At 37.7% G+C, this 16,511-nt stretch overlaps 1 protein-coding gene across 3 annotated transcripts in view; it reads right to left on the reverse strand.

The window, feature by feature from the left end:
• igsf21a (immunoglobin superfamily, member 21a) overlaps nucleotides 1–16,511 on the reverse strand; it is a 237,776-nt gene that overhangs the window by 84,544 nt on the left and 136,721 nt on the right. For all 3 annotated transcript variants that reach the window (XM_037770679.1, XM_037770670.1, XM_037770662.1), the window contains exon 4: nucleotides 2,201–2,319. In XM_037770679.1, the coding sequence (XP_037626607.1) occupies nucleotides 2,201–2,319 (119 nt within the window). The remainder of the gene's footprint in view (nucleotides 1–2,200; nucleotides 2,320–16,511) is intronic.

Raw genomic sequence — 16,511 nt, forward strand, 5'->3', positions numbered from 1 at the left:
TCGACGTCCTCTCCTGATTGAATGAGATATCATGGTAACTGATAATGGTAATAGTGGTTGTATCAGGCAATAAGGTTTGAAGTACAAGGAGGAAAGCAAAGGTTCATCAGTATGTACATCCATGCGACTGACACAGGAATAAAGTAAGTGTTTTGTCTAAAAGTGTAAATCCGTAGAGGACACCAAGACAGCGTATACCTCCGCCAATGCTGAACACTTGCTGTCGCAGCAAAAATAAATAATTCCCATCAACTTGAATTTTCAGTTGGATCGATCTCTTGACCCTGCTAACACACCCTTAGGATTTGGAAACGAGTCTATTTCTGTTAGGTTAATAGTTGAAGGAAGCAATAACTTTCTAATGGCAGACATTCTACATCCCGATGACCACTGAAATTGAATCACTTGTTACGTAGCCCAAGGCCTATTGGTGCACACAATTTTTAATTTATTTTATTTTATATTGATGATGCAATTTAACATAGATCCAATACAGAGCATGGGACTAATGTGCTGCACAGGGAGTTTATAGCCATTGCAAATTTTCAACTCTTGTTCCTTGTCAACGCATTCTCATACAACGGTTCGTATGATATCTTACGAAAAACGTATTACTCCTTTTTGTTAGTTTTCCTACGAATGTACAGCAACACGTGTCAATTTCCGCTTGTAACATGAATACAGTCTTTTCAAAAATAAATGTCCCTCTTCGCAGGAAAAAAACTTCCTTAGGTTTAGGCAACAAAACTACTAAGTGAGGTTTAGGAAAAGATCGTGGTTTGGCTTGAAATAACCCCGGAAGCGACGTCACCTAAAAATCAATGTTGACTTGTGGTTTCACATGGGACACAAACATCTGTCTTCTACACGACGTCTGCCAAACTTTATATTTCCTGGTTCACGATTAGGTGAATTAAGCACAAATTGATTTTGTGGGATATACACGTATTACAGTGCATTACTTTCCTAGCTATGAACATAGCTACGAACAGTGTATGTGACCAGCCTGCACTAGTTGGGATTTTACATGTACACTGTAATTAAAATATACAGCTTTCAGTATCATAAAGCCACAATACACTACAATTATGGAAATACAATAAAAAACACATCCCACAATACACATACGTCAACACACTAATATACAAGGACATTAATTATTGTTGTCATGCAGACAGTCATGATGTAGGACAAAAAAAATACAGTTACAATGGAGAAGGCAAACAAGGATAATAATAAATAATGTATCAACATCTGTTTAAAATATCTTTGGTGTTCATTAGGCGAGGGTAATTAATGCACTTACTGTCTGTAGTGCCATTGTTTCCTTCTCTAAGCCAACATCCATCTGAGTGGCATGTCATTTTTTTAAATGCTTTCACAAAACATGGACATGCAGCGAAAAGTGCTGATGGCTTGTTCTCAAATTCATACCAGTGTGAGACAATCAGTATTAGAACTATCAAATTAATTGATTATCCCAACACAATTGTGTATATATGAAATATATATGTTTACACATTATGTTACATGTTTAGAACAGTAATAAAAGAGACCTATCTATGTTCCTTAAACCTGCAATAACTGATTTTTCTGGCCACTTGGGGTCAGCGCAAACAAGTTGGGAACACAAAATTCACATATTGTCATCGTTCGCAATGTTTTTGGACTCCTGAGGGCAATATCAGACTCTTCAAGTGTTAAATGCTTCACTATGTTCACCAGCTAACTGTGTCTGCCTATTCTCCCTTTGACATTGTCACATTGTTTTCACAGTCATTTGATACGTCATTCTTAAGTGAGACGGTAAAGCTTCAATTGCTCATTTTAGATATGACAATCTAAAACGAAATTTTTCCACCGGAATTCCTTGTTACTTTGGAAAACAGCAAATCCAACTCCTAGTATCCAAAAGTTTTAAAACATCACCCCTCCGGCACCTACATAAAACTAGAAACCTCACACTTTTTTGAGTGATCAAGACAGCTTTGTCTCCTACAGAAAGACCTGCACAGCATCCAGTTTTTCAATCTTTGTCTTACTGTCCAGCCCACTGACTTTGAACAGTCCATCTACATGCAACCCATGTCCCAGCCCAGCACACTGTTCTAACCAGAAAAACAGTGAACACAATATGTAAGACACCTCTGAAAGGATGTTTCCTTTGCTTTAAAATATAAAATGCAGTGATGGTACTCACACATAACAGTAAGAAAAACATTCCCTGAAGCCAGGACAACCTTCTCCCTCGTTGCCCGGTCGTAGATGCCCACATGGCATTCGTAAGGCCCGTTGTCTGAGATCCGTACCTCCGGCAGCCTGTAAAATATGAGAATTATGAGTTTTATGAGTTGATACTAATATTTGCATTTTAACAATATTGACACAGAGATGCAAAAACAAAACATTGGCGTTCATTGTTATCTGTTTGCTAAGCCTCTTTAGATACTACCGCTGGGAGTAGCCAAAGTGAGAAAAAAATCCTGCACATACATTAAAGACGAAGCAAATGTCGTTTAAGTTTAAGATTATAAGTATTATTTTGCTAACTTCATTGTACTTGCTTATTGCTTTGATTTGATTCTGCTTTGAACCTTCATAAGCTCATAGCAAACAACAATTCCATGATGTATTAATTATGAATTCATGTGGAATTAAAAAAGTTTGTTAGTATCAAGGATTTGTCACTTATATCCTAATTATTATTTGTACATCATTTTTAATGATGATAATCATGAGTTGTACGTGTCAAACTTCTTAAGGTCCATACGGTCCAGTCGTCTGTATCATTTATTACTGATAAAGATATCATCAGTTCACCAGTAACATTTTATTCAACAAAAGATTCTCTCAGCATTAATTTGTTTTTATGAATAAATAAAAAATAAAAGATACCATAAAAAAATAATACAGTTTATTAAACATTTTCAGATAATCTAAAGCCTCTAATCTGGAGTCTCAGCAAACATCATTAAATATTTACTAAAATTTACTAAAACATTTATTGCCACAACTGTGACAGAGAAAATACACAAAAACAAAATCATTCATAGATGTAATCTTTCAAGAATTCAAACACAAAACCTTTGATTTCAACCTGCTTGTTAACCAGCTGAGCAATCAGACATCTCTGAGCTTGCACACGCAGACTAAATAAAATGGAGCTCAGATGAAACCATCAGCTGGTTGAATATTCCCCATAATTATGATCATGAATATAAATTCTAACTCAAACAGTATTATTGTACTGCACGTCGTCATTATTATAATCTGCATGCTTAAATTGAAGAATACAAAAGTAAGAATGCAATCTTACTTTTGTCATTTTTCAAGTGTGAATGTATTTCAAGGTTTTATCATCATCCAATCTTAAATGGATGTCTTGTAATACTCCTGCTGATTGCATTATTAATACTGTTCCTGTCAGTGCTACTATTTATTTCTTTTATTTAGGTTTCTGTGCTATTGGTAATTCTCCCAGAAGGCTAATGTTGTCTGCTAGATATAACTGACATGAGCAGCTTGCTGTGCATTTTTTCCATGTTTTTAGTTTTAAAACAGTCATAGTTCTAGCTAAAAACAGAAACGCTTACATGGAGGATGATGAAAATGCTGCTCAGTGTCTGTCACATCACTTTTTTAGGTCTCTGTCTTTGCCCATTTCTTTCTTTCACCAAAATTAATACAATTCATCTTGTGGAGAACATGAATGTCTGTACTACATTGTGTGGCAATAATACAATCTCAGATAAAATATCCATAAAACCCTGTAAAATAGGGAGAATACAAAAATATGTCCAAAATCTCAAACCTTTATGCCAAAAATGAAGAATTTACAACTTTTCAGACATTGCCCAATATAAGTTGCTGAACAACTTTAATTCATGAAGGAATTAAAACAAAACCCCACCCAAACAATATTGATGACAAAAAGACAACCAAGCAAAGATAAAACTGACATCACCAAAAAACATGCAAATCTGTAAAATATGAGCAACCAAAACTAGAACTTGCACACAAAACCCACTAACGAATATACACCAAATCAATTTTCTGTCAAAGCCTGTTTCAGTGTTAACTAACTTGTTGTGTTCAGAGTTTATACACCAGCTTTGAATTTTATCAGCGTAATGAATGGTGGTTCTAATCTCAAATCAGTGGTTATAAAGCTGATAGATATGGATTAAAAGGGGCCTGCTACACCTACTGGTAGGTTCAGTATGCCGTTATCATCTATTCACATGGTTGACAACCGATACGAATACAAGACGACGACGCCGACCTCTGGTGGCCGTAGTAATTATGACGGGAGCAAAGTTGGAAGTCAAGTGAACTAGTATAAAGACTGACAAAGTCTGCATGGGGAGGCGGTCCGGGTTGATGGATGGGTCAAGCAAACACAGGACTGTCACCCGGGAGACCGCTGTTTGTGTCCTGGGTGAACCCAAAATTTGGCATTGACTTATTTTACCATACTTTTGTTATGTAGCTACTACGTAACTACTACGTTTTTAAAAGGCAAGTGGTGGAAATCCAGATCATCATCCTACAGTGACACATTTGCTGAAACACAAATGATATGTCGTGTATGTCTGTGAAGTCTTTATGTGAGAAAACAGAAAGAAACGCCACTGTAAATTACACAAATGTTAAGTCCTTGCTGGTGTTTTAGCTCAGGTCTGCTCCTTTTATGTTTAGGTCCTGTCTTTCTTGCTCAGTGTTTAGATCCCTTAACCAAACCCTTGCTTACTTTGGCATATCTCCACTCTATAAGGTGTCTCTTATATTGGTTCTCTCTGGTGAACAAATGAGCTGAACGGTCAAGCTTCACTGAGCTGCAGACTGTATTGTGGAATATAGCAACACTTTCATATTGCAGAGTCGTCTGATTCACTGTTAAAAATATCAAAATATCCAAATATTGCTTGATGGAGGTTCACATACTTTTTCTAGGTATAGAATACAAAATGACAATGTAGTTTTCCTTAAAATAATTTGTTTTGTTTCATTCAGTCAGCAGTTTTATTAGGTGTTTCCATTTTAGATCCACATTGTGCAGGTGTGTTTCATGATTTTACAAAATAGCCTTTCAAAAGTGTTAATTGCTTGGTTTTGACAAGCCATTTTGAGAACAAAGATATCCTAGAAATTTGTGAAACAATCCCTTTTAATATACTATGGAGAAAAAAAAAGACTATTTTAGTAGCCAAAATACAATATAAATATAATTTCAACATATTTACAGCAAGCAGATCTAAAGTCCAAGTTTTACAGTATGTACAACTTAAGTACTGTATTCTCAATATAACACGAATGTGTTATAAGTGTACTTTTTAATTTACAAAAAAAAAACATATGGTTTTTAGATAATTCAAGTACGCTTTTTTCTTTCCTTTCCTTTTTTGACTACAATTCTAAAACCAACAGTTACTCAGTCAGTGATAGCAGATGACCATTTTTGAACAATGTGATCTCACAGAAATATGTGAAATGACCACAACCTCTTCAACGTGGCGGTGGCACGTAATGTGTAAAAGTAGGTGACACCAACGGACACAATTTAATGTTATGTCTTAAGCAACTAAACTAATCTTAGTTTTAGGCAACAAAATTACTTTGTGGGGATTAGGAAAGAAAAGATCATAAATATAATATATTAAATATAACTCACTGTTGACTTTTGGCTTCACACGGGACACAAACACCAGTCTCCTTGGTGAAGTCCCGTGTTTGACCCACCCATCCACCCTGACTTCTTCCCTACACAGAGTTTGATCAAACCCTGTTTTTGTTGAACCTGGGAGTTTGTGTGTTCACCATGACAAAGGATCCTAATTGACATTCCATTGGCATTGCTTTCGTGGTGCCTACTATGCACCACCACCACGTAATGTGCTGTTAAGAGGTCGTGGTCATTTCAGGTATTTCTGTGAGATCAGGCTGTTTTTGGAACAGGGAGCGCAATCTGTATTCTGCACTTGGCTAATGTGTCACCAGTGATAATCAAAGTGAGACACTACTAGTCACATTTAGCCCCTGTGATTTATTCCCACAAAACAGGAACAATTGTCCTTGCCGCCCGGGTGTTTCAGATGGGGTCCTCTGTTGGAACAGTGGTAGGGCGCTCACAGCAGCCTCACTTTAATGAGTACAGCTGTATGTGTGTGTCTTTGTGTGTGAGTGTGTGTGTGTGTGTGTGTGCGTGTGGAGGAGAGGAGATCGCTCTTTTGGAGAGCAGTCAAATCTGTGCGCCAATAAACATCTTTCCACCATAGATGTTATTCTCTCCTCGCTCAACAACTTTGAAATACCCTTGAGCAAGGCACCTCAACTGAAAAGCTTAGAGGATAACATTGAAATAAATTTGGCTCATTCCTAGTGTTGCCTAAGAATAGTCTAAATACATACATTTACTTTTCACTTCTAACATACTTTTGTTTGGTTTGTTGTATCTTTGAACATTGATTATTTAATAGTCAATGAATGTTATCCATTATTGATAATCCTGACCACCCTCTCCACCACCTACTGGACAGACAGCAGAGCTCTTTCTCTAACAGACTGATTCAGCTTCGCTGTCACAAGGACCGATAAAGGATATCTTTCCTGCCCAAAGCAATAACTCTCTACAACACCTCAGCTCTGTCTAACGGAGAACTCTCAGCTCTATAGTTTCTGTGTCAACCATATTCCAATCTGTTTTTGCTCCTGAGAAGTTCAACCATAGAAATCTGTGTAAAGTATCAGTAAAAAAAAAAAGCTTTAGCCCTATTGACGAGCAGTGTTGTGCAAATTACTGAAAATTAGTAATTAGTTACAGTTACTAGTTATTTCTCTCAAAGGTAATTGAATTACTCTTCCAATTACTGCATATAAAAGTAATTAGTTATCACAGGTGGGAGTTGGTCACACATGTGCAAGTCATAAGCAAGTCTCAAGTCTTAACCTTCAAATGTCAAGCAAGTCCCAAGTTACTGTGGTGAAAATCAAGTAAGTCAAGTCAAGTCGAGTCCCTGCTATAAGTCAAGCAAGTCAAGTAGAGTCCCTGCTAAAAGTGAAGGAAGTCACAAGTCAAGTCATGTGAAATTGTGATGATCTACACCAATTTAATCCGTCCCAAAGTAAATGCTGATTATAAAATGCCTGTTTTTCTAAAATAAAATAATTTCCATAAATAAAAATTATGCATGATATAAATAAAAGACTGTCCAAACCATTGTTACCTAAGCCTATACATAGCATGTATTCATATCACATGCATTAAATTCAGGAACATTAGAAACATTAGGCTTACATCTCTTTCTCCCTGTATGTGATGTCTCTCATCCTTGGGGTCCCTGGGTGGTGTGGATCAGAGAGACGCCATGCTAGTGAATGATGTAAAATCAAAACCCGATAAAAATCCGGGGAATAGACTGCGTTTGTCTGCTATGATTAAGACAAAAGTAACGACTAACAAGCATTTAAAATTCAGTAAATGTAATTGCGTTATATTAATTTGAAAAACAAATTAGTTACATTTCTAGTAACCGGAAAAAGTAGTGGAATTACAGTGACTCATTGATCCCAATACTGCTGATGAGACTTTATATCTTTGTGTGTTATGTGTTTTATTGGTTCTCTGCAATCTTTTGAAATCTTAAAATATTTAACAAACCCTAATGAAACCTGACAAATGTTATTTGCTGACAAATGTTATTTGCTACCCTGACTCACCATGGCAGGGATTAGTAATAAAAACCATCATGTTTGCACTAGCCGTCAGTGCATGGACTTGAAACAAGACAGGAAAGTTTTTCTGAATGAACCGATCATAAACAAATGTTTGAAAAAGGTAAGTATATATATGAAAAAGAATGAGCACCCCAAGATATAAAGTGAGCTTTTCTCCACCAGCGCTTCCTCGAGGGATAAGCATAAAACAAGTAAGTCTTTTTTTTCACCGCAGTACAAAATGATGAGAATAGCACAGTGAATCTCTCTGTGGTGGCGGGTTGGGGAGGTAATTGGCTTTGTCTTGGCTGGCTACATTATAGTAAACGCTGATGTAGCCCATTGCTTTGTTTTTCACAAACAAAGCCGTAGTTCTCTTATCCACAATCCTGACTGCTGCGTTCATGGATTCAAACCAAGACAAGTGCAGAGAAAGGAACCCGGAGATAAGATAATTCAAGGCATGGAAGTATTGCCGGAAGAAGGGTGAGGAGGCCACAAAGAAACCCCAAACCACAGCATATCTGAGCGGCTTCCTGCTTCTGAATTCTCCGCCAGTTTGACGGCGAGACATATCCATCAGAATTCGGGGAAGGAAAAAAAGAGGAAAGGTTGTACTCCTAACATTGAGACTTCTGTTAAATATTAAGACTGGCGGAATTAATTTTTTAACACCCTCTCTAATCTTTGATGTCATGTATTTCAGAGGTGCTGGTCCATTGAGAATCTGTTCACAAAAATGGAACACGTGACTCTGACAGTACTCAAACTATTTTTTACAACTGTCTACCATTCGCTATTAAAGCTGAAGTAGGCAAGATTGGAGCAAATATGATTAAAAAAGTTATTTTTATAAAACGGTTGCTATATCGTGACAGTAGAACATGAAACAGGTAACCTGAAAAAAATCATGTGCCTCTGTGTCCTCCTGTGCTCCTAACAACATCTGCAAGATTTCACATACCGGAGGAAAACAAGCAGTAAGAGCTGATCTGAGGTCCGCTGTCCAGCTGCCGTCTATAAGAGCCAGCTGTCAATCACTCGCAAACTCAAACTCATCCCAAACGGTCAAACTAGGCAGCGCTGATCAAATATGAATCAATATTATGTTACGTTAAAGACTAAGACAAGTTACGGTCACATGACCAATAGAAACGCTCTCTCAATGAAATTACCTATGATTGGTCAAAGTCTCCCGTCACAGGCTAGATTTTCTAAAGCCTGTAAACAGAGCCATGATGAGGCGCAGAAGTCTAGTTTTCTCTCAGAACACTTGAATTACAATATGCTGAAAGATTATTATGGAATTTTTGCCCAATGATACCAAAAATATACTGCCTACTGCCACTTTAATGAGTCAGCTAATGTTTTAAATCTCAATTGGAATGAAATCCCCATTTGAAAGGAATAATTGAAAGAAAAAAACACAATATACAGATTTTTTCTTCATGATTATTGCTTTGATTATCTCTATAAATCAGGACTATAGCATTGACTGTGCCACACAGTTATAACCATGTGATTTTACTCTAGTAAATAGCAGTTTTGAGAGCACTTAAGCAAACTATTTAGCAAACATTTATGAGTGTTTTGAGTCGTGCAGTAACTAAAGTATAGTAGGACTGGATTTATCCGCAGAGTATGATTGCAGTCTACCTGTTTCCTGTTCACAGTTCACATTTTACCCGACAATTCCCTCTGTATCTTCCACTTACCCTACTTTCAACACCGTCTCACTGCAGCTCATGAAATAGTCACGAAATTGAATCCATTTGATTTGTGTACACAGACATGAATTTCCCTTTTTTTCGTGATGCTCAGCACGACATTGAACAATATATTTTAGTGCGCTTTCCTACGAATGTCCAGCAACACGTGATGCATGTGGCATTTCCGCTCCAGTCTTTTCAAAATAAAACTACTTAATTAGGCTTAGGAAAAGATTGACTTAGTTAGGATTAGGCAACAAAACCACTTAGTTAGGTTTGGGAAAAGATCGCGGTTTGGGTTTAAATAACACCGGAAGTGGCGTATCTTTAGTATGGAAGTTAAGTAACAAAACTACTTGGTTAGCTTTAGGAAAAGATCGTGGTTTGGGTTAAAATAACTCTGGAAGTGTCGCAACTTTAGTATGGAAGTTACGTGACAAATAAATCATGGATGCGTTTACACTGCAGTCAATACAGAGTACATGGCGTACAAATGACGAGGCTAAAGCAAAAACGGTGTTCTTACTGAATGCTAAATGCCTTTTAAATGATCGTGTCATTCGTGCTGCCTTTACTTTGTTTTTTGCAATTGCAAACTTCATTAATCAGGGAGTTATAAAAAGCTGATTAGCAATGAAACAAACCAAGATTGATGCTGAAAACATAAAAGAAAAAGTACAAGCCTTTTCCACAGCCTTGCAAACAAAACTCAATACCAGCACAAATTATATATGGTTAATACGCAACTCAGTGAATAGGTAATTGGATAACCAAACAATTTCCAGCAAACCACATTAAACACACTACAAACGCTCCCCTGTACACCAGAAAACAGCACATACACGGTGGAGATCGATAGCAATGGGCCCCCATGGAGAAGCATCAAAAACAACACACCGCAAAGAGAGATCGATTGTCCCCTAGGAGTTGCATCTGAAAGCTCTTTCCTGTTATGTAGGCCTTGCTGCAGAATTCCTCCTGCCTACAAATGCAAGCAAATGCAACTGCCTAGATGGAGAGTGAAAAAGAGCAGTCTTGACAGAGCGGCGTCTGATAGCTCATCCAGTCAATCTGCGCATCAAATTAACTAGTACATTGTCAGATACTCTTTCTGGCCTGAAGCATTACGGTTGAATGGCTTAAGACTGGCGACTGTAAGTCAGTGCACACTAAATGGAAAGCATGCTGAGGCAAATTGCCGAGAGGACGGTATGCAAAGAGGGCTTTGTTGTCACCCATGTTTACTTAAGGAATGAGCATGAAACGAAATGACGAGGATAATGCTGTGATTCTCTGAGTGCCAAGGGAGGTGTGATTGGCTTTGTGCTGGCTGGTTACATTATAGTAAGTGCTGATGTAGCTCATCTCTCTGTTCTTATCCACAAAGCTTGAGTTCTGTTGTTTGCCATCCGTATTGCATTCATGGATTCAGATGCACTCAAACGCAGAGGAGAGAGCTCAGTGATGAAATAGGTAGAAAGCATGGAGATATTACGAGAACTAGAGTAAAGGCCTTTGTACGCCAAGTTCGTATTTTTCGTATGCATTTTTTACATCTGTCATCTGAAAAAGTTGTTACACACACAAACTTTGCACACTGAGTCTGTTAAGTTTTATTATTGTATTTGTTACAAAAATTTGCAGTATGAGACAAAACTGACTGAAAAAAACTGAAAAACGTAATAAAAATGTGTGCAATGGATAGTGCCAGTCCCAAACCGGGCTAATGAATGAATGACATTAGCAAGAAGCTATTGTTTAGTTGCCAAGAGCACAGTCACTACTGTTTAATCTTTATTACATCCTGTGTTTTGCAACCATCCCCAATTTCAAGCAACCATCTGCCATAATTTATCTTTAAATTCCGCTTCTCTGAATTCTTTCTTTCTTTGTTATAAATGGCTTTGCTCAGGGAGACAAATTAATTAAGTTATTTACCTTACAGTGGATCTGAGTGGTCAAACAGCTCTCTAAAAACTTTTGACATATGCAAAAAAATGCAGAAAATCAAACCTATTCTGAAAATTTGAATGTGCAGGATCTGGCGGTATCTAGTGGTGAGGTTGCAGATTGCAACAAACTGAAGCTTCTCCCGTGTACCAGTCGTGTAGAAGAACTACGGGGTCCGACACAAAAACACGAATGGCCTTCCCTGGAACCAGTTGTTGTTAGACTACAGTAGATAGCAGAGCAAGTTTGTAGAGTATGTGTACGTGGGAAGTGAGTGGTGAAGCAAGAGAGAGAATGGCGGCAACAGGAGCAAGTAATGTTATCGACTCTGGCCCAAGCAGGAAAAGTTAACAGTTTGGTTTGTCCGTTCTGGGCCACTGTAGAAGCATGGCGGTGCAACATAGCAACACAACACATCCCGCTCCCCTATGTAGATATAAACGGCTCATTCTGAGGAAACGAAAACACACCGATTCTTATTTTCAGGTGATTATACACTAAAGAAAACAAACTTATTAATATTATATTTCATTTCTGCAAATAGTTTCCCCTAATTGTTACACACTGGTCCTTTAATGATGGAGGAATGTTTGGTAGTCGGTGTGTAAATGTGCTCAACACAACCTGAGGTCGTATTTATTTTCTTACGTCAATTTGTTTTTCGCTGATTACAGAAGCTCTGCCCCATTCACTGTGCATTTATGCATTTAGGTTATGTCTTGCTTATTATTCACTACCAATTTAAGGAGAAGCACTTTACTTTATCACAAAGTAAGAATATTTATTACAGTATACACTGTAATACTTTCCTTACACCTCAAAAATTGGTGATACAATCCTGATATCTCTTCAAAATGGGATTGGAATAATTTGTGACTATAATTTGTAAATTCTCTCTTTTTCATAGGACGCCTCAGTGGACACGTTCACCTTCAGTGGAAGATTGAGAGGGAAGATATCAGAATGAACATTTCTAATTTGCAACTTTAATCAAAATAAAATTGAAATGGACTTTCTTAACACGACTTCCCACAGGGAATATTTATCAATTACTAACACCTTACTGAGCTGGAATTGCCAGTACAACAACAAGTCCATCAGATTTAAAACATTGGCATTGCTCCAATGAAATATTAAGACTGAAGAAATGATTTTGGATTATTATTGATTTAGTAATATAAACTATAGTCACAAGGCAATTTGAAGGAGAAAAGAGATTTCAATTTACTGTTTCTGTTTTATGGTTACTGCAAAGTTTCACATTTGCATATAGACATTCAGGACATGTCCATTCCGGTAAAATCACTTGTTATTGTCGTGTTTTTAACAATCTCAAGCCACTTTTGTGGTTTGTGTGTTTTCTGTTTGATTTCTTTGACAGAGATAGATGAGGGTAGAAAGAGAGCCTTTATGAGATGGGGACTACCTGATTATCTGGTAACCAAGAGAAGGTAGAATTTGGCTTGTTTTCTGTCACTTGTGCATTAGTTTCACATAGCCAGACCTATCCCACAAGCGTTCTGTCAGTGCAAAAGAAAGGTCTGGCTCCACACATTACCAATCTTGTATAGGGGGAAAAAAACACTCAGGCTTGTTTGTATTTTTTTAAACCAATCACAATTGTCTTGGGCGGCGCTATGCAGCACTTGTGTCCTTGCAAAATAGATAGCGGAGATAGCGGAAAGGGAGGAGAATGCCTGAGAGATACACGGCCATGGCACTAGTCGTGCATATACAGGGAGTTTAAAGCTGTTGGCTTTTATCATTAAGGGTGTTAGGTGTGTTAAGTTTGACAATTTGCCGAGGTAGTCAGTGAGAGAGTTGTCTAACTGGCGGTTCAGACAACCAAATCAGCATCTTTTTATCCACATAGTTGTCACATTTCAGGAAAAGCAGAATGAATTGAAGAGGTGGCAGCAGGGATAGTTTGATGATATATTAACAAAAAATACTTATAGTTCAGAGTCCAAAATAAGGCTGGTAACAGAAATAAACCCAAAACAACGGAATACTGAGTAACCGGAAACACTAGGAGCAAGGCAGGTACACTGAATACAAGGAATGATGAAAGACAAACCAACAAGGCACAAAGGAACTGAGGTGGTATTAATGAATTAGTGATGGACTAAATGGGAAAGTGAGAGCAGGTGAGGTGAGTGCAGAACTAGTTAGGGACAGGTGAAACTGATCAGGGCAGGGCAGACAATCTCAAAGACGGGAAAACACAAAGGCAAGAAGTAAAGCAAAACGAGACACATGAGGAGGGAGCCTAAAAAGTAAAACAGGAAACAAACTACAACCAAAACCCAAGACCATGACAATAGTGCTGTTTGCCTTTGTTTTTAACCTGCACCTTTCCTTTTCTTGTGCCACAAGCAGCAGTCCATGGGCTGTCAATGTTAAGGCAAAGCAAAATGGCACTTTAAACTGCCACTTGCAAACGTTTATCAGGCATATTCTCAATTTGTATTGGTCCCTTTCCAAAAAGTCTCCCAATGTAAGAATGGGACGGAGCTAACATAATAAAAAATGTTTTGTAATCATTTCATCATCATTAGCTAACAGATTCCTCATCTTGTATAATGCTATTGTTCCTAGAAGTGAATAAATAGTTCATTAAGTGATCAATCTGCATTACTGAGGGCAACCGCTTTGGTCCAAGTTTACTTCCTGTCAGCTACTGCATAAGCAAACATTGCAACAGGAAATACAAAGGCCAACTTAGAAAGCCTATGTATGTCAAGTTATAAAAGGTCTATAGGGGATGAGTTTGTGCTGGGAAGGTATACCATAGAAATGTATGTAAAGTATCAGTAAAATAAGACTTCAAATTTAGCCGTGAAGATCATTATCCATAGCACACATAACTGATTTATTTGTGAGTGGTATCATTTCATCAGGAAATAACTTGGCACCAGCAGCCACTGCAGTGACAGCAGGCCACAGGCAGGTGGAGCAGGGTCTCAGATTCGTTCTTATGGTATTATTAACAAGTCGTTGTACCTACAACGTGATAGGCTGTATGCATGTGACCCAAATATAAGTGTAAACCATTGGTTAAACCAAACCTGCGTATGCCCTTTATGTGCTACATTCATCTTTCAAAAGGAAAAATCAAAAGCATACTCCAAATAATCCTGCTCCCATGATTTGAGCTTGAATACTGAAGGTCCTCCAGACTTCAAGTGTCATCAGCTACATGCAAGATCTGTCATTAGTTGTACAAGGACTAATATATGCATTGGCAATTCAATACAGAGAAAGTTACAGCTGCTTCCAGTCTTTGAAAGATTGTGAATAGCTGTCAAAGAATTAGATGAAGTCAATATGTCACTTCTGAAACTGTCTAATAATGGAAAGGCGGCATGTGAGAAGAAAAATCATCTCTTTTACTGTTACTCTATTATAGCACAATGATCACATATTTTGGTGAGGGAAAAGTATTCAAAATGAAAAAAAGGGAAAAGCTAAAAATATAATTTTCAACAAAAATACTCTGAGTTTATAAGAGATACAGAATATTGAGGCATTCATTTTTTGGTCGTACAAGTGGATTTGTCAGACTGCTAAGGCTTTGTACAGGAGATTTACCATTCTCAGGTGGAAATGGGAGATTATAGCGAGTAAAAATTCAGCTTTTTGCATTTCTTAGCAGTGTTGAGCTTCTGTGTTACACCATGAAAGTGGGACCGTGACCAGTTCGGAGGGAATCTTTTCTTGACTGGAAGAATGGTGTGACTGTGGCTGGAATCCACATTTCTCTCTGGTTAACGAACACGGGTTAAGCATTCAGATACAGATCCGAGTGCAGGTCAGTGCAGGTAGCATTAGGGGTGTACCAATACGACTTTTTCAGTCCTGATACCGATAGCGATACTTGGGCTTTAGGTACCGACTGAGTACCGAACCGATACCAGTGTTTAATTAATAAGCTTTATGCCTCACTGTGTGGAAGTGACTGGGATCATTCTATTATGTGTAAGGCAACACCAGGCTTGACTTAAACATTGCTTTCCTAACTTTGCAAAACAAAATGTAACAAAAATAAATTTACTGAATTGCTATATATTATCAAAATAATAAATCGTACATCAACAACTACAACAAAAAATCTTAAAAATTAACAGGAGTTACAATTCAGGTGTAAACCTTTTTAATGCAGCAACAAATTGAAAAACTAAAACAAAATGGTCAAAACTTAAACAATTCAAATTCTAATTTATATGTATATAGTAGGGATGTACCATTACCAATACTGGATGGATATTGGGTCGATACCAACTCAAATAGCTGGATCGGATATCGGTGACAATGGGGCAGATCTACTCAATTCAATTATATGTTTATATGCTATATACATTATATACTGGAATTTTAATTCCTGTTTAAGTTTTGACCAATTTGTTGCTGCATTAAAAAGGTCATGATTTTCTACTAAGTTTCTGGTGTACGATTTATTATTTTAATAATCAACAACAATTCACTAAATTTATATCTATATCTAGCTTATTAATAAACACTGTTATCAGTACTCGGTATCGTCCGATACCCAAAGACCAGGTATCGCTATCGGTATCACTGCTGAAAAAGACGGATGCATCCCTAGTAAATAGTATATAAACATAGAACTGAAATCAATAGATCGGCCCCATTGTCACCGATACCCGATCCAGCTATATGAGTCAGTATCGGCCCGATTTCCGATCCGGTATCGGTGTCAGTGCATCCCTAGGTAGCATCCAACTGTTTCTGAAAACCCCCTTTCTTTTCTGTGTGTTCTCTCACTTCCTCTCTCCGTATGTATGTACGTATATAGGCTATGTGTGCAGGTGTCTGGGTGTGTGGGGGGGTGTTATGTTCTCTGTTTGTGTGTGCATTCATGTTTCCATGTCCGTGTGCATGTAAGTGCGTACGCCATTCCATTGTGATGATGCCTACTCTCCCAAAGGGATAGTAGGATTGTCCAGATAAATCATCCTCAGCTGGGCAGCCACACCACACATGAGAAAAAAAAGAGGGAAAAAATTAGAGAAAAAAAGCACAAAGAGGTAGGAATGTACATGAGCGGAATCAGAGAATAGCAGCAGGACAAAGATGAGATGAAAGGGAACGATGAAAGTAGGATTATTACAAAAGGAT

The sequence above is a fragment of the Sebastes umbrosus genome, chromosome 1 (assembly GCF_015220745.1).
Source record: "Sebastes umbrosus isolate fSebUmb1 chromosome 1, fSebUmb1.pri, whole genome shotgun sequence".
NCBI lineage: Eukaryota > Metazoa > Chordata > Actinopteri > Perciformes > Sebastidae > Sebastes > Sebastes umbrosus.